Genomic DNA, 19,762 nt, shown 5'->3' on the forward strand with positions numbered 1-19,762 from the left:
TCTCACTGAGGGGTCGACTATTGAAATGTTATACATGCAAATACATGCACAACTACCTCTGCTACAATTCGATGTGTGAAAAAAGGAGAAGATTCTACAAGAAAAGATCCCAATATCCAGATCTCGACCACATTATATATCCCAACATTTTTTTAGTGAGCATATGAGCTTAAAAACATTTAAAATCTTACCAACTCCAAAGTTTTGAATGGTATTTTAGCTAAATAGCAAGTGTTTTTCCTTTTTCCACCATTGATTTACGTTATTCAGTCTTAAAAAAAATCTGACAATTAACACCCTGGTTAATCACAAAGTGTGAATGCTTTATCAGCAACACTGTCTGCTATGTGGTTCTATTCTCTTTCTGTTCTTCACAACTGTTATCAAGTTTTCTCTCATTAACAATGCTACAAAAACCCTCTACTGCTTCCCCGAGCTCTCGCTGTCCCAAAATACCCCAGCAAGTGTCGTGCATTTAATGTCTCTTGGCTCTCATACATATTGACAGAGCACTAGAGCAAGACTCCTCCCACCCCGGCCGTTCAGACAGTTTTATTATCTTGACTGATTTTGCGATCTGTACTCACCCGTCCCTTTCATTTTACCACAGCACCGCCTATATGAGCAACTACCACTAACAGTGCACATAAGCAGAGGCCGTTGTGGCGGCAATTTTTTTTATCTAGCCAGCCGATTGAGACAAGGGCCACCGTAAATTATCGGTTCTCAGCGCCGAAGAGTATTTTGTGGCTTCATGGGTGCATGGTAAATGCACTCCGCCAGAGCCACAGTTCCCACTATTCCCCATGCTGGCGTTCTGGAGTGCGGTTAGCTCTGCTGATGTCCTCAGACCAGGCCGCGGTCACACGTGGCTCCAACGGGCCTCCGGGGGAACGTGACAGATTGCTCACTCGGTCGCAGAAACGAGTCGAGCGCAGGAGTGGGAGTGTGTATCCGGGGTTCACATGGGAGCCGTGTGACCGGATATGCCGGATTTTAATCACATTCTCTTACATACACACAGCAGCACAAACAGAAAAGTACAAAAGTGGAACAATAAGAGATCTGCAGTTGAGGTCAAAAGTTTACATACACCTTGCAGAATCTGCAAAATGTTAATTATTTTAGCAAAATAAGAGGGATCATACAAAATGCATGTTGTTTTTTATTTAGCATTGACCTAAAGGTATTTCACATAAGACGTTTAAATATAGTCCACAATAGAAAATAATAGTTGAGTTTATAAAAATGACCCTGTTCAAAAGTTTACATACACTTGATTATTAATACTGTGTTGCTACCTGAATGATCCACAGCTGTGTTTTTGTTGTTGCTGTTTGTTTAGTTTGTCCTCAACAGTTAAACTGCCTGCTGTTCTTCAAAAAATCCTTCAGGTCACACAAATTCTTTGGTTTTTCAGCATTTTGTGTATTTGAACCCTTTCCAACAATGACTGTATGATTTTGAGATCCATCTTTTCACACTGTGGACAACTGAGGGACTATTACAGAAGGTTCACATGCTCACTGATTCTTCAGAAGGAAACACTATGCATTAAAAGCTTTTTGAATTTGAATTTAAGGATCAGAGTAAATTTGACTTATTTTGTCTTCTGGGAAACATGTACGTTTCTTCTGTAGCTTCTAAACAGCAGCCCTCATGAAAAAAATACGATATTTAGGCCAAATAAGTAAAATGTACGCATCTCCATTCTGTTCAAAAGTTTACACCCCCAGCTCTTAAAGCATAATTTTTCCTTCTGGAGCATCGGTGAGCATTTTAACTTTCTCTAATAGTTGCATATGAGTCCCTCGGTTGTCCTCAGTGTGAAAAGATGGATCTCAAAATCAGTAGTTAATTGTCAAATATACAAAAATGCTGAAAAACCAAAGAACACAGCTGTGGATCAAACAGGTAACACAGCATTAAGAATCAAGTGTACATACATTTTTGAACAGGGTCACTTTTTATAAATGCAACTATCATTTTCTCTTGTAGACTGTTCTTTATTGTAAGTATGGTTTAAGAAAGTTTTTAAGTCGAAAAGTAAATTCACATTAGTAATATTTAACTAGAAAAAACTGATAAATTTAAAATAATAAAATATTAAATAAAATAAAATAAAATAAAATTAATAATAGTACTGCATTGGAACTTAACTGAAACAAAAGTTAAAATCAAACTTATCCCATTTCCTCTCAAACCCTCACTAGGTTTACTCCGGATGTTTCCAAGCATTAATGTGGAACAGAGCAGAAACAGCAACACTCGACAGAGATGAAGAGTGAGAGTCCCCCATTTCTTGCTCCTGGTCCAAGAAGCGTTAAACCGCATTCTGGAGGTTAAGCATCTTGGCTGTGAGAGCTTGTCATTTCTGAAGATGAAGCTCATCCTTTATTCAGCTTCACGGAGCAAACACAGGTGTCATGCTAAACTAATGTGACCTAAGCTATCGCTTCCAGTAAAACATTACTCATCCCAATCTGCAGGAGTGTTTGTTGGCAAGCGACAAGCGCAACAATGCTTACCTCCTAACCCTTCCTGTAGATTACACACCTGTCTAAAGATCTTCATGCTGATAAAAATGGGATAAATGATAATAACAATGACAAACAAAACAAAAGCTAGCCATTTCAATTGCAAGTTGAACAAACGGTGCACAGGAACAAAACATTACTACTGTAAAACTGAAAAATAAATAAATAAATCTACTACTATAACAGTAGAGTTGCATTGTAGTTTACAAAAAATGTGTTAAGATTCTTTTTGCAGTTAACTTGGTGTACAATTTCAACTATGCTTTCAGGAACGAGGGGGGAAAGCAAGGAAGCGAGGGTCCTCATACTAACATTTCAGCACTGGATTCCTCCTGTCTAAAAATATGTTCACGGGTCCCTATCGCTTGAGATAATCAAGGGGAATTTGTCTGCGCAGCACATGTGGGCCGCAGCACATGTTTAGATCTCTCTCTGCCTCAGGGGCTGTCTTTGGGCTCTCAAGAACAAGGATTAGCTCAAGAGCTCATCCAATTCCCATCTTTTGTTGCACATGTTTATGTTTTTTTTTTTTTTTTGAACAGTTTTTTCCTCACATCTCAAATCCCCTTGCAATTCTCCAGCATCCCACTAGGCGAACTGTTCCTTTTTGTAAAACATTCACTACTCTGCCTTCCTAAGTGACAGATTCTCCAATGAGTTTAGCACTAATCTACCAGGCAAGTGGTCTGGAACCTCTGCTATAAATCAGCCGCTGACATAGACCATAAAAATGGGGGAATTTTTATAATATCACTGTATGTGGTTAACGCTAAACACTAAAGCACTCGAGCATAGCGGCTAGCAAAACTCACCGGACAGACATCAGTCAATCAAAAAGGGCAGCGATAATCTGTAGCAGCTGTCTAAACATGTCCGGACTTGCCTTAGAGTAAAACCAGAGCACTGTTTCACGTCAATATGTGAATTATTGAATAAATAAATAGAAAAAGGAAGCTAAATACATGTGTGGAATGTGCATGTAAGAGAGCGGGTACTGTAACGCCACTGCTTAAGGAAAGAAATATAGGGCGAAGGATGCATGGCCCCTTTCGTGGCTTCTCCTGTTCTACCTAATGAGGCCTGTAAGAATCTCTGGGCTATGCTTTGGGAGTAAATATACATCCCAAACCCCCCAGACTTATTCATGACCTTCTACGTGGGTTGCAGCAGTGAAGGTCTGTGTACGCCATAAGATAAAACGGAGTAAACAGAATCACTAATTAGGATTTGACTCCCAGTCAATCGTGGCAGCCGTGTGCATTGAATTTGTGCAACCTTAACCACGCGATTCCAACCTTGTAATGATGATGACGCCAGACCTCTCCATCCTCACAGTGAGATTAAAGCGGTTCATCAAGTGCCGAAGTTAGCGATTTGTCCCACAAAGACGGTCTCATCATGGCTAATTGTGAGAGATCCTCTCAGGGGCCTCTGCTGGTCTGGATGGAGGAGCTGATTGGTCTGTCTCGTGCACGGCCCCTCTGGTTGCGGCCACCATGGATTAAAGCAGATCCATAACTCATGCGCACCAGATGGTGGAGATAGGGTCAGCAGCTGGAAGGGCGCACGATCAGACTCTACGTCTTCCCGGTCCAAAGCTGCTGGTCTTTGGCCAGCTTCATTAAAGCCTGAGGTTGTCTGGTAATTTACAGAGCTGAGAAACAATCTGAATATAGTCGCAATATGGAAAATATGAGTCTTATCCATTCCAGCTGTTTCAGACTTACAGTATGAATGGTTCTTTAAAGGCTGGAGAGCAAACTAATGCCTTTGTTATGACTTGCTATGAATAAAAAAAATTCTTTCCATGACCTCTCTGAAAATGTTTTGCCAGCTAGTTGCAATACTTGACCCTGACACTTAACTATACATGAAAAAGTTAATCACATGCAGTAATTGCACTCAAAATATAGCAATGCAGTTGAAATTGTTTGATCCAGAAATGTTTTAGCTACTATGTGGACATCAAAACGTGTGAAATCAGAGCGAGGGTTTGAGCTTTTATTTTGAAATTGCGATAAACAGTTAGGATATGTAGAAAAATGGGTTTTATAAATGATTTACCTTACAAATCTGATGAAATCGGTGTATGCTGCATTTCCAGATGAATGTTACAAAAAACCTAAACTCACAGGAATATGCAGAGATGGAGTTTGAGATGCTCCACACATGTAAATGATAACAGTTTGTCTGGAGCAGCATTTACTATGAAAGCGCATATATTAAACCTGCATTGCATGTATTCAATTGAATCAATTTACAATAGGATTATGCTTTATTATGGCTTTTAAATGGGTTTAATATATCACTCAGCCTTGGAAAATGGTCTAAAAATGTGTTCGATGGGTTTTCATTTGTGGAATGACTCACTTCTGGTATTCTGCCAGTTACTCGATGCGGGCAAATTGCAGTGAAGGATTTTTTTAAATCAAGTACTCGAATTGAATCGAGATATCGGAAAAGCCCTAGTTTGAACACACCTGTAAAGCACTATTATATTTAAAAATCACGTCACACTGTGAAAACACTCTTTCTGTAACATCACACTAAAACTTCTAAAACAAGGAAAATGGATAACTAAATGGATTACTAAAGCATAAAAAATACACAATGTTTGAATATTTAGTTTAATTTTGCATTCTCTTAACTATCAAAATGTTGTTTTCAATTGCTAAAATTATGCCTTCTCTGTTTTAAAGTAAAGCTGGCTAATATTAAAAATCACAATGAAATTGAAGTATTAATAGTTCTTTGCAATGAGCAATGGACTATTCATAAAGAAAAAGTATGACAGGGACTGAAGAAATGGGGTTTATGCTGACTAAATTATTAGCCTATGTAACCAAAGAGTATTCTGTCATTTCACCAGAAGGTTGAGTTATGACATTGATTAAAAAAAAAAATAGGAATGTAAAAAAAAAAAATGAAACAAGCATGAATAAATCATTCACAAGACCACTAACAAGCATTTACAAAATAAATGAATTTCTGTTTACGTTCCATTTCATCATGTAATTTTCTGTAACGAATATCAAATGATGAAATATTTACTACATTTAAGGAATTTTTTTCATCAAAAGACAAACCAAAGCATGTACAAATTTCCCAAGTGTGAATTGTGTTCAACATTTGGCTTTAGATCTGCTTCATGTTACAAAATGTAAGAATTAATGCTGCAACAATAACAAGAGCAACTGTTAGTCACTGAGGGGGGCAACAAAAGGTCAACCACTAAAACCCATGTGGAAACCAACACAAAATGTTTCCTGCTTGTTTTTGTTTTTCTGAATTTTTTCCTCAGGCCCTGCTGAAAGGAGCAGCATACTGTAGGTTGTGTTGTAGCCATCCAAAAACCAACTATAAATGTGCAAACAAGGGAGCGGGTCTTACAGCAACACCATCATTGTACAATCATCTTCAAAACTGTTATTTTGCTGACTTCAGATATCAAAACACAGCCTTGAAAGCATCAAACAAGTCTCAGAGCTGCTTGTCTGAAGTGGACTGTTTCTAAAGTCTTAAAAGCTTTTATACTCACCACAGATCTCAAGTTATTGTCCTTCATCAGCTTGAGGGAGTTTTTGTAGCATGCTTCGAGGTCATCTCTTTGGGTCTGGCCCAAACTTCCTCTGGCGATCGGGCCGACGGTATGGATCACATCTGGAAGAAGAAAAAAACAGCAGTTTATGTCTGTACAATGTCAAACGCTCTCTGTGTATAATTCGTAATGTAAATACGTGCCACTGTAGATAACACGAAATTTCAATTAAAACTGTGACACTGCTTAACACCAGGACAAATCCCACATGACAAACAACAACAAAACAAAGCTTCCTGTCAGATCTTCAAAGGCAAGTCATACAAGAGAATGACAAATAGAACTGTTTCAGAACTGCCGAGGATCATGGGAACGTACCCGCACATTCGCAATTCTACTGGGTGCAAAACAGCTTATTTTTCTGCAACATTATCAGGCTACAAAAACAAGAGTCAACCAACAATGACAAGAACCAACAATGGAACAAAGGGGATGATTTGAACAAGCCAAAAAAACGGCCCAAAATCAAGTACATTTATTCAGTTAATGAAATGGAAGAGCAGATAGAAAATCAATTACTCCATCCTTTTATCCTATCTATTCATACATTCATATCTGCTCGTAGCCGCCCTCCTGCTGCCTGTGCATAGTAATGTGTTGGTTGTCAGTCAGCGTGAGTCTGGTCTGAGGCGAGAAGGCTGAGGAAAGCGGGCTGCTTTAATTAAATCATTGCAGTGATGACAGGGGAGTTAAGAAAGCTGCGTATGAAGTCTGAGAGAGAAATAATGTAGCCCTTCCTGTCTGACTCCTCCAGGCCCTTGAAGGTGGGCAGCAGTGGGCAATTAATAACAATAAACAGGTCGCTTTGCTAGGCCTGTTCCTGCTGCCATTGTGGCCCTTAATTCTTTTACAGTCAGCATTTTACAGCAGACAACTTCACAAAGAGCTCTTTATTATTATCTGTGCTTCTGAGATATTACCAGCAATACAAAAGATGAAAAATAGGTAAATATGAATTTTTGTTAAAAAGAGTTCACCCAAAAATATACATTTTGTCACTAATTACTCACCCTCATGTCGTACCAAACACGCAAGACCTTTGTTCACCTTTGGAACACAAATTAAGATATTTTTAATGAAATCCAAGAGCTTTCTGACCCTGTGTAGACAGCAACGCAACTACCACTTTCAAGGCCCAGAAAGCTTGTAAGGACATTGATAAAGTAGTCCATGGTTCAACCGTAATTTTATGAAGCTACACTAAGAAAACAGAGTCTGTCAGAGTCAGAAAGCTCTCAGATTTCATCAAAAATATCTTAATTTGTGTTCAGAAGATGAACAAAGGTCTTACAGGTTTGGAACGATATAAGGGTGAGTAATTAATGACAGAATTTTTATTTTTGGGTGAACTATCCCTTTAAGGTGTAACAACAAGTGATATTTTGTTAGCTGTTTGTTTCTTTTCCTTACGCTAAGTAGTCCCGCCCATACTGAAATCTCATTGGTCCAAAGTGCACATAATTAAAATAGGTTCTGAATGGCTGCTATTGTTACACACTGCACATCATTCTCACTTTCAGTGACCAGACAAATTGACTGACGTCAGGTTAGCACAATACGTTAGCCTTATCTCTCAGAATACTACTGGAATAGTTTGCTAGTTAGTTTATCACTTTATTCTCACTTTATTCTCTAAAGCGGGAAATGTAAATGTAACAGTACATCGTAAAATGCAATAAGCAAAACATCTGGTACATTCCAGAATTCTGGGTCTGTGCAAACATGTGGCAAATGGACAAGGATGACAATTCTGACTTATTTTTTCTCAGAAATATGAGATATAAACTTACAATTGCGAGTTTTAAAGTCAGAATTGTAAACTTTTTTTTCAGAATTTCTCAGAACTTTTAATTCTAAGAAAGAAAGTCAGAATTGTGAGATATAAACTCACAATAATAAGAACAGTCGTTTTTCTCAAAATTGAGACTTATTACTCAAAAAAAAAGCAAGTTTGTCTAGCAATTTTGACTTCACACAATTCCGAGAAAAAAGTCAGATTTGCGAGTTGATATCTCACAATTCTGACTTGATAACTCACAATTGTAATATTGTACCATGCAATTCTGAGAAAAAAAGAAAAAAGTTGTAATTTCCTTTTCTTTTTTTTTATTCAGTGGCAGAAACGAGAAATTAGAGAAAACAGTGAATTAATCTGAGCAGTGTATGTTTTTAATACATATACACCTAGAAAAAAGTTTGAAGTGGTAATTAAAATGCAAAGATAGAAAGAATGAAGGAACAAACAGTCTGTCGGTCAGTAGACTGACAGATTAAATGACAGATAGATGGACAGTTAGACGCATTTTTCCTCGTTATTGTTTATTTTACATCATATTTTTGTACAGTTAACATAACCGAAGATCAGCTGTTAATGCTGTCATGGTGATTGTACAGAGACTGTCACATGTATAAATTGGCCTTTGCGGCACACATCTGTTCAGCTAAAGTCTGTGTACAGAAAGGATCTGGAACGAAGAGCGTGTTTGCATTATTCAGGCAAAGATTTCTATCTTTAGTGGTTGGCCAAATGAGAGCTGGGAGTGTGAGGAGGAAGTCTGAGTGCTTTTCTCATTACATAATCCTGTTCTTCATGAATAAAAGCTCGGTCAATTATTGATGTGTTTTTACCCGTTTTCATTTCAATCCACCAATGACAAGCTGCCTTTCAGGTTGTACATAGACAGACACATTTCAATAGCTGCTCTCTCTCTCTCTTAAAATAGGACATAACTGAGGAAGACATAATGCAGATGGTGTTATGGTAGACACAAATAATGCTTATGCAAATGGGAACAAAAGCATCACTCTATTCATTTGGTCACCTTAAAGCACAAAATTTGCAAACCTCACTTAATGGCCTATTAAAGATTGATACGTGTGCACTTTTTAATATGACATTCTTTTGCAATGCAGTACTTGCATTGTTGATTACCTATAGAAAATCTCAGAATGAACTCTCCCAAGAGAGAAAAATCAAGACATTTTATTTATTTTGCTTCACTCAGAACAGCGTACCGCATGTTGTTTTGAGGCTCACAACACTTATATCACATAATGACAATGAGACAAGACAATACTCCCAGCGGTGATCTCTAGGGTCATGGCTACATCAGCAGTGTTGCTAAAACAGCATGCTGTCCGGTGTCTGTGCCTGTGTGTTCTAGCCGTTAGTGTGGCCCCTTAATGAGGCTGTAACTATATGAAATATCATCTCTTCCCGTACCAGCAGGACCCGGCTAGCATGATGGGACCATAATGTAGCCTGCGCCCAGTTGTTTTCTATGCATAATACATGAACCTCCGGACCACTAGAGCAACAACCCTTCAATTAGAGGATGGAGGACCAGAACAGACCATTTATAAATTCATGAAACTAAAGCTATGGTCGCACAATGTGTGCATGATATCTACACATGTATAAATAATCAAGACGCCGTTTGTTTTTTTCCTTTCATTCAAAACAAGAAAGTGCACACTTGTTCCCTTGGAAGCCCATCATGGAAAACAAAAATAGAGTGGACATATGGAAAAATATATACATAATATATATACACACACACACACACACACTTATGCACTCCACTTTATAGAAAAGACAAAAAAATAAAAAAGAAAAGAAAACATGCAAAACGAGACTACAAACCACTGCTGCAAAATGGAATTAAATAAAATGAAAATTAATGAATAAATCAATAGATAATAAAAAAGAAGAAAGAAATTATGCAAAATGAAATATTATAAAATGAGAATAAATAAACAAACAAATAAATAAACAAATAAAAAGAAAACCTCATGCAAAACAAAAGTACAAACAACAGCTGCAAAATTAAATTAAATAAAACAAAATAAATAAATAAATAAATAAATAAATAAATAAAATTATTTATACAAATAAATAAATAAGTAAAAAGAAAAACCCATGCAAAACTAAACTACAAAATGAAATTAAATAAAATTAGAATAAATAAACAAATAAATAAAATAAAACCCCACACAAAACAAAATTACAAAGCACTACTGCGAAATTAAATTTAATAAAATGAGAAAATATAAATAAATATATGAATAAGACCCCATGTTAAACAAAACTACAAACCACTGCTGTGAAAATGAAATGAAATAAAATAAAATGAGAATAAAAAAGAAAACCCCATGCAACACAAAACTACAAGTCACTGATGCAAAATGAAATAAAATAAAATAAAATGAGAATAAATAAAAAAATTAATGAATTAATACAAAGAACGCAATGAAATAAAACACAATAAATAAATAAATAATTTATACAAATAAATAAATTTAAAAAAAAACCCCATGTACAACAAAAACAAATACATAACATAATTATTTATAAATAAATAAAACAAAACCCCTTGCAAAATAAAACTACAAAACACACACAAAATGAAATAAAATAAAATGAAAATGTATAAATGAATAAATGAATAAAACAATATGCAAAACAAAACTACAACTGCTGCAAAATGAAAAAATAAAAATAAAAAATAAAAATAGAATAAATAAGCAAACAAATAAATAAAAGGAAAACCCCATGCAAAACAAAACTACAAACCACTGCTGCAAAATGAAATCAAATAAAATGAGAATATATAAATAAAAAGAAAACTCCATGCAACACAAAACTACAAGCTACTGCTGAAAAATGAAATAAAATGAGAATAAATAAACAAATAAATAAATAAAAAGAAAACCCCACGCACAACAAAACTACAAAACACTGCTGCAAAATTAAATGAAATAAAATTTTAAAAATAGATTAATTAATAAACCCCATGCAAATTAAAACTACAAAACACTGCTGCAAAATGAAATTTAAAAAAAAAAAGAAAAAAAAGAAAAAGAAAACCCAGTGCAAAACTACAAAACACTGCTGCAAAATTAAAAAAATAAAATAAGAAAATATAAATAAATATAAGAACCCATGTGAAACAAAACTACAAACCACTGCTGCAAAATAAAATAAAATGAGATTAAATAAATAAAAAGAAAACCCCATGCAACACAAAACTACAAGCCACTGCTGCTAAATGAAATAAAATGAGAATAAATAAACAAATAAATAAATAAAAAGAAAACCTTATGCAAAACAAAAGTACAAACCGCTGCTGCAAAATAAAATAAACACAATAAACAAACAAAACACCATGCAAAACAAAACTACAAAAGACTGCTACAAAATAAAATAAAACACAATAAATAAACAAATATTATTATTTAAATAAATAAATAAATAAATAAATAAGAAAATCATATGCCAAAAAAAAATATATAAATAAATAAATCAAACAATACAAAACATCATGCAAAATATACAATGTACAAATACTACAAACCACTGCAGCAATATGGAAAAGAGGGGAGAGGGCATGCATTGATTTAGCATTAGCATTCATCTTCTTCTGTGTAAAACAAGACAGAACTAAGACAACGGTAAAAGCGGCATGAAAAAAATATTGGCTTGACTATGAGATCAGACAATGTTGAGATGAAAACAATCATTGCATTTACTTATGCATGAATAAGGGCATGTTGACAAAAGATTATCATTATTCTTGCATGGCTAGCTTCAGAATGAATAAATGCAAATGTGCACTAAGAAGACGCTTTTATGATGGTCTGTTCCTATTCTATGCATTCACCTGGCAAACGAACAGCACTCAGGGGAATATGTATGTTTGGAGGAGACATTAAAAACAACAACAACAACAATGATTGACAAGTGATGTTTCCCTTCATATCCCTGTAGATTTTCACTCTTAACAATCTCGGCTCTCTCAGCTGCGAAGAGGATCACTGGTTCATATAACTTTGAGGAGGTGTGTGTGAATACAAATGCAATTAGAGAAGCATGGGAAAAATTAGACCCTTTCACACAAGAAAAGGGAATAATCATGGTTGGAAAAGTGCGCCATTGTCAAGTATATGGAAAGAGACCATCCAAATGAGCAAAAACGTGGACAAAGAAAAGCATATTTATGTGAGTGTCCAGGGTTACTGGCAGGTCATGGATTGTGCTTTAGTAAGGAAGTCCACTACGCCCTAGAGATAAACTGGCAATCATAACCCGTAGCTGATGAGCTTCCTCGTCTGACTTTTTTTCTCAAGCATTTCCATTTGACTTATCTACTGTAATTTCCCACTTGAGGCACTGAGGTGGTCGTATAATTCAGCTCATAAAGATATTTAGCCAGCTAGACTGACCAGCACTCACCAGTGAGGATGGAGAGGGAAGAGCCATTATTCTGAGCGATACCTGTGATTGTTTCTTTACGGTTCTGTTTGTGGAAAGTGTTTTCTCACTATGGTTGTGTTTCGAGTGCTGACCGCTGAATGAACCCCGTGAAGATGCACGTTTGCCAGTGATTGCAGTATCTCTGTCCATTAACAATGTTTCCAATGAACTGCAGTAATCTGATGTTTGGCTTACTTTCAAATAAATGCAGTTTAACATTATATGTGACCCTTGGCCACAAAACCAGTTAGTAGCAATAGCCAACAATACATTCTATAGGTCAAAACGATTGATTTTTCTTTTACGTCAAAAATCATTAGGATATTAAATAAAGATCATGTTCCATTAAAATATTTTATAAATTTCCTACTGTAAATATATCAAAACTTAATTTTTATTTAGTAATATGCATTGCTAAGAACTTCATTTAAACCATTTTAAAAGCAATTTTCTCAATATAAATTTTTTTTTTTGCATCCCCAGATTCCAGATTTTCAAATAGTTGTATCTTGACCAAATATTGTTCTATCATAACAAACCATAGAATGGAAATCTTGTTTATTTGGCTTTCATATGAGGTATAAATCTTAATTTAAATAAAAAACGTACCCTTATGATTGGTTTTATGGTATAGGGTCACATAAATAAATAAAATCAGAGATGTTTCCTCCAAGAAGGCAAAATTCAACAAAATTCAAAGTACAAAAATAATACAACGTCAATATTATGAAATATAACATTTAAAAACATCGAAATAACTTGTTTTTCTAAAGAAACATTGTCCAACAGTGACACAAGCAGGTAAAGTTACAGCGAGGGTCTGTGTCTCTCCCGAGCCCATTGAGTTTTAACAGACCTCCTAAAGCGTGCGGTGGGTTTGTTGGGGGGTAATTGAGAATGAATGTGGGAAAGTTATGCGAGAGGTGGCAGTGTCTCCATCGCGATATGATTGGATATCACTGGTTATGATCAACTGTGATTGGTTCATGCCATACATCCCGCCTCTTGTGTTTGTACACATTCGCGAATCAGCCTGAATGAACAATATATAGGCTTTAATGGGAAAACAAATGTAAAAAAAGGTCACACACTTAGATATAACACTTTATGTCAAAATAAGACTTGAAATGGTCTGAAAACATCTGTGGGAGTTTGTTTTTGAGTAATCAGAGTAAACACGGATGAGGAAGACGCAGAAATGAGCGATCTCATATATAAGCATATGCATATAAAAAAAATTAAAATTACGTGATTAACAACACTAAACTGCATATAAATAAAAACTGCCTAATGTTAGCGAGTGAAATGTCAATCCAGGAAGTGGTATAGGTTTAATGTGCAATCTTTGCTATTGCTGATGGAAGCCATCCACTGTATCTTTGCTTTGATAATAGTACCGAATATGATCAGCTATTCCCAGCTTTTAGCTTAAACCTTGCTTTTTATGAAACCTACATACATTCAAGTGTTGATCACAAAAACAAGAACACTTGAAGCTAGAATAAAACAGTTTTTTGTTTTGTTTAAAAGTTTCCAGGGACAGTTTTTGGTGTCCTGTCCCGGCTGGAGCTTCCCCGGAAATTTCCCCATTTTACAGCACGTTCAAAACAACCCCCAAATACAAAGACAGCGCGACGTGCGAGTCACTAAAATATTACAGCCATTCAGAAGCGCAGAAGTGCACTACACTCCCAACAAAATGGTTTGTAACGAAAAGTTTATGATACATACTGAGTGACTGATACCATCTTTGTCATGAATAACACTTGTTGGTTTTATCGCACATCGCAGCATTGCCTCATGTGTAGTTAGGACACTGTGTTACACTCGCACAATTACATTTGCAGAAAGCACATACTTTGTGGTCAAAACGAGCCTAAAATGCAAAATAATAAGCCTGATTAGGGACAGAAAAGATCCATTTCCAAAAGCATAAACATACAATTTGAAAAGTTGTAATTGTAATACTCAAAGTTGTGAAAATGTTAAATACATATTTGTTAAATACAGTTTTATTTTATCATATGTTCTCATTTTTATTGTTTTATTTTTAATATGTTTTTCTAAAGGCATAATTTTGTTATAATACAACTGTTCTGATATGTTTGCTATTTGCAGTAGGTACTTTTTACTATTGTATTAAAAAACTATGTTAAGTTTGATCCTCAAACATCACTGTAATTGTCAATTACGATATTAATATATGAAACCCACAACAATTAAAACAACACAAACATTTTGTCCCTGTTTTTTAATTCGTAGATAAACACAAGTGAGATTTCAGTCATATTTTGACCACTGAACTAGGAAATGTCCCTGGTTTTCATTTCAGAAATCTGGTCACCTTATTACAAGTAGAGGGTCTGTTCCTTATTTTGGTGTATTGCATGTTCAGATATTCATACAAAAAAAAATTCTGGGGGCCATGAAACTTTAGTAAAAAAAAAAAAAAAATCATCAAAAATGCTGGCGGTGGCTTGCAACATTTTTCCAAAACGCTGATGGGGAAAGAGTTAATTTGCTCAAAAATAACAGTGAAGACATTTACAATGTAACAAAAGATTTCAGTTTCTAATAAATGATGTTCCATGGAACTTTTTTCTATTCATCAAAGAATCCCAAAAAACAAACATAAAAATTAACCTTGCCAATAATAAGAAATGTTTATTGAACATCAAATCAGCATAATAATATGCTTTTTGAAGAATCACGTGACACTGAAGACTGGAGTAATGCTTCCTCAAAATTCAGTTTTGCAACCATGGGAATAAAATACTCAAATATATTTCAATAGAAACAATATAATATTACACAGTAAATATGTGAGTTTGTACAATCCCTTGTTCAATCTGAATGAAATGCTAATGTAAAACAGCTCTTTTCTGGAGTTTTAGAAGAACCCCAAGTGTTGATTTTATACTGATTATTGAAGTCCATGTAACCATAACAATTCTTAATATCGTCTTGCACGTCTGCGGTCTGCATACTTACTATTCTATTCATGCACCAGCCACAAATCGATGCGCACAGATAATGCAACTTGTAACGTGGAACCATGCATAATAATAGCGAATAATAAAGGTGCATGCAACTATTGTTCAAGCTTCCCTCTCCGCACATTAGCTGTAGCGTAAAATAAACGGCGTTGTTTGGATTGGACTAAAGCGTTCAAACATCCGCCATAGCTTAATCATGCAAATGAACACAGCTTCCCTTATAACAGCTTCTGTGTAAAGAGGACATACCTCCTTTTTTCTCAGCTGTTATTATACGTGCTTCTTTAGCCAGGCAGAATTTCATTTGCATAGATTTCAACACCCAAATAGCTGATAATAAATGAATAATTGAATGAGGAAAAACACAGACACATACAGAACAACTCTGTCATCTCAAGCTTGTCAAAGCTTGAAAAAAGTGCGAGTGGAAAGGAGGGGAAAACGTCTCTCTGTACAGCCGTCAAGAATTCTTTTTACAGGAAGAGCAGATAAGGAGATCCTCACTAGGTGTGGCGAGCAATCGCCCTCAGGAATGTGTGTCTGCCCCGTACCTCAACTCAATCAACGGGAATAATGCTTACAATCACTTCACAATGAGTCTGTCAAGGGCACTTACATAAGAGAATGGGCCTAGGGAGGGTGCAAGGCATGGGCTCTGAATATGGATGCATTTTGCTCACTTTACTCGACCGACCTCTCAAGCATTTCTTCTCTTCAATGCCTCATTCTAATCAAGCGAGCCAGAGACTGTTTTATATGCGTCGACCGCCTTGAGGACAGAGGTGCGGGCAGCAGGGACTTATCTTATTCCAACGGACACAAGCCGCCGCCCATGGGCTACTGTCAACAGCCATTAATAATGAAAAGCAGGGTCTCCCGGTGCTATTCTCGGAGGGCCGACTTCCTCTCCTTTCCTTGCTGGAAACTCTGTGGGGAGGATGGAGACCTGAAAAGATATATGGTTTCAACATGCTAGCATTGCGCTCGGTTTATCTCGAGGCATTATGTCTGGTTTCGAACATGTATGTTAACGGCACCGTCCGACTGAAACCTGAACCGCGTGTTTTGTTAATACTTACGATGATAATGCGAGCCATCCGGGCTCTCCGAAAACATCGTCTGAGATCGATTTAACATTCGCGTATTGGATCCTTTGATGTGTGAATTTAGCCTAAATGAAAGCCAAAGCAAACCGAGATGTTCTGCAAGAGGAAAAAAAGCAAGTGAGGTGGGTGAGAACTCTGGCAGGAGGGCCTCCCGTCCATTGCTTTGATGGGCTGCGTTTCATAAAGCTCTTTGGGGGCAGATACGCTCGTTCGGCATAGCCCTGTTCCCACGTTTCCTCTTTTACCGCCGCAGCGTGCGACAGGTACGGCAGCCGGCGTCGGGACTGATCGTGAGGTACATCAAACGTCACCTTCAAACAGCCGGCTTGGGGGAGACTAGCGCGGCTTCTGTTCTTACAGCCCCTCTGCAGCAAAAGATGCTCCACCAAAGGGACGCGCACACATCAAAGAGACAAGACACCTTATTTAGATGTGCAGAGCTGCTTTGGCAGAACTTGCACATAGTCTATGATTGCTATTTTGAGACTTTCCCACACAAATATTGTTCTCTAGGCTGAAAACATCGTCAACAAAGGCAGATTAAAGGAATCATTTCTCCTAGAAATGAGCATTGTCATTAATTACTTTTTTTTTTTTTTTGAGAAAGAACACAGACACAAAAACAACAGCCTTTTAAACAACAAGAGTTTATAAGACCACAAGACAAAACAGACCACAAGCTTTAAAGTTGTTGTTTTTTCACATTTGGTCCATTTGACTTCTGTATTATAGTCTTCTGAAACCATACAACAGTTCTGTGTGATGAAATTGACGGAAATCTGTCATAATTCACTATGGCTCAGGATGGATGTCAACAGCATCAAGTATTTTTCCATGAGTGTCTAGTAGCCAAACATCATGAAGTCAAGAATGCACCAAAGGTGCCATATTTTGAGTTGAGAGCTGTTTAAAAATGAATAGTAATTTTAAATTTCATATGACTGCAGAGGAGCCAGAACCATTTAAAAGTTAAAAGTCAGTCTATTTATTTATTTATTTGTAATTATTTATTCTAAGAAATGCATCAAGGACACATTACACTGATCAAAAGTAAAAATTAAATTTATATTCAACAATGAATTCTGAAAAAAAAAAAGTACACTGCTGTTCAAAAGTTTGGGATCAGTAAGATTTTTGTTTCTTTAAAGAAGCCTTTACTGCTCATCAAGGCTTCATTTATTTGGTTAAAATTCCAAAAAAAACTGTAATATTGTGAAATATTATTGCAATTTAAAATAGTGGTTTCCTATTTTAATATGCTTTAAAACTGAATTTATTCCTGTGATGCAAAGCTGAATTTTCAGCACCGTTACTCCAGTCTTCAGTGTCAAATGATCCTTCACAAAAAAATTTATTAATTAATAAAAAATAAAAAATAAATCTAATATTCTGATTTATTACCAATGTCTTTTTTTTTTTGTAGTACTTTTTCAGGATTCTTTGGTAAATAAAACGTTAAAAAGAACAGCATTTATTTAAAATATTTTTTTTTTTTTGTAACAACATACAGACCAGTTTGGGGTCAGTCAATTTTTTCTTTCTTTTGCTGAAAGAAAGTAATACTTTAATTCAGCAAAGATGTGTTAAATTGATAAAAAAAACAATAGAAAATACTAATACTTACTTTTATTTTGAATAAATGCTGTTCTTTTTAACATTTTATTCATCACAGATTCCTGGGAAAAAACATACATATATGTACACTACAATTCAAATGTTTGGGATCAGTAAGATTTGTTATCAATCTAATATGCTTAATTATTTTCAATGTATTTTTATTTTTTAAACCTGTGACATTTTTTTCAGGATTCTCTGGTGAATAAAACGTTAAAAAGGACAGCATTTATTTAAAATAAAAATCGTTTATAACAATTTACACTACAGTTCAAAGTTTCCAAAAAAACAAACATAAAAACTAAGACTGGAATAACAATCAGTTTTGTAACAGGAATAAATTTGATTATATTATATATTATATTATATTTCATTATAAATCATATTATATTTTATTTATTTGTAATAATATTACTAAGTATAAAAATAATCTCAGACCTCAAACTTCTGAACAGTAGTGTTTCTTGCACAAGTTGAATGAACTATTATTTTTTGATTTCGACAGCATGCGGTCACTATCAACTGAAAAATCTTTGTGAAAAAATACTAATAAAAAGAAGAACAAAAACAGACCGAATTGGCAGAACTACTCCTTTAAAGAAAGCCTGAAAGATCATTTTTTTCTACATTCTGTAACTGAAATTTTAAACTCCTAGTGCTTTATCATACAACATAACTTTACAAAGATATTCTGAATGGCTTTTCTTTTGCTGTTAGATGGGCATAGTAAATAATTAAGCTCAGTGCATGTTTTGATGACCTCCACATCTCTTTTTCTGATGACAACTGTGGTTAGGGACCGGCGCCGACTCTGGGGCCCGGGTCCCTTGATGAACTAGAGCACTCTTCTGAGAGAATGAGAGTCAAGACTAATTAAGATATCCCAACAGCAGATTAAACAATGACAGGGCAGACAGGCACTCAATCCACAACCCAGACTCCGTCTGCAACCTCATGCTTAGGAGCAGACAGATAAAAGCTCAGGAGAAACACAGGATCTTGCGTCAGGCGACAGCAGAAACAATTAGCGCGCTGAAAAAAAACACAAAGGATTTCTGGAGCTAACGATACTTTGGCACGTTAGCACAACTTCTTACATTTTACACTGTCATTACTTTTAAGAGAGCACCTGCTCATTCATTGTGGTGCATTTAAAGCTTAGTTAATTTGAGAGAGAAATGAGGCTCAGATGATGGATTGGAAAGGCGAAATTAGATCTATTAGAATTCAGAGGAACCGGCAGACAATAATCAAAGTACTTTCATCCTACTTGGTGCAATTATCTTTGCACTTAAGAATCAACAAAGCACGTAATGACTTTCGATACAAGTTGTGAGGTGAAGTCAGCCGTAACGGCACGTAATGGGTTAACAGTAAGACTGCTAACTTGCTGACTGGGTTGTTGGCGCGTTAACCGTGAGAAGCGCACACACACACACATTCTGTTTGATAAAATTTGACTTTGTATCTCTGTTCAAGCATTTCAGGAACCACAAAGAGACTTCTACAGCAGAAAAACCTATTCACCGTGTTCACATCTACACGAAGACATTTCTGAGTCAACAAAAGGCTTTTCTCCCAGCACGAAACCATTGCGTTTTTCTGATTTTTTTCTCAACTCTCAAACGGTCAATCCAAGCCACATGCGGGATTCGATT

General features: G+C 35.8%; 1 protein-coding gene across 1 annotated transcript in view; it reads right to left on the reverse strand.

Annotated features, from left to right (window-relative positions):
- Nucleotides 1-19,762, reverse strand: part of macrod2 (mono-ADP ribosylhydrolase 2) — an 849,841-nt gene that overhangs the window by 264,797 nt on the left and 565,282 nt on the right. The window contains exon 6 of the mRNA XM_073834923.1: nt 6,076-6,197. Within this exon, the coding sequence (XP_073691024.1) occupies nt 6,076-6,197 (122 nt within the window). The remainder of the gene's footprint in view (nt 1-6,075; nt 6,198-19,762) is intronic.

Source organism: Garra rufa, chromosome 2 (assembly GCF_049309525.1).
Source record: "Garra rufa chromosome 2, GarRuf1.0, whole genome shotgun sequence".
NCBI lineage: Eukaryota > Metazoa > Chordata > Actinopteri > Cypriniformes > Cyprinidae > Garra > Garra rufa.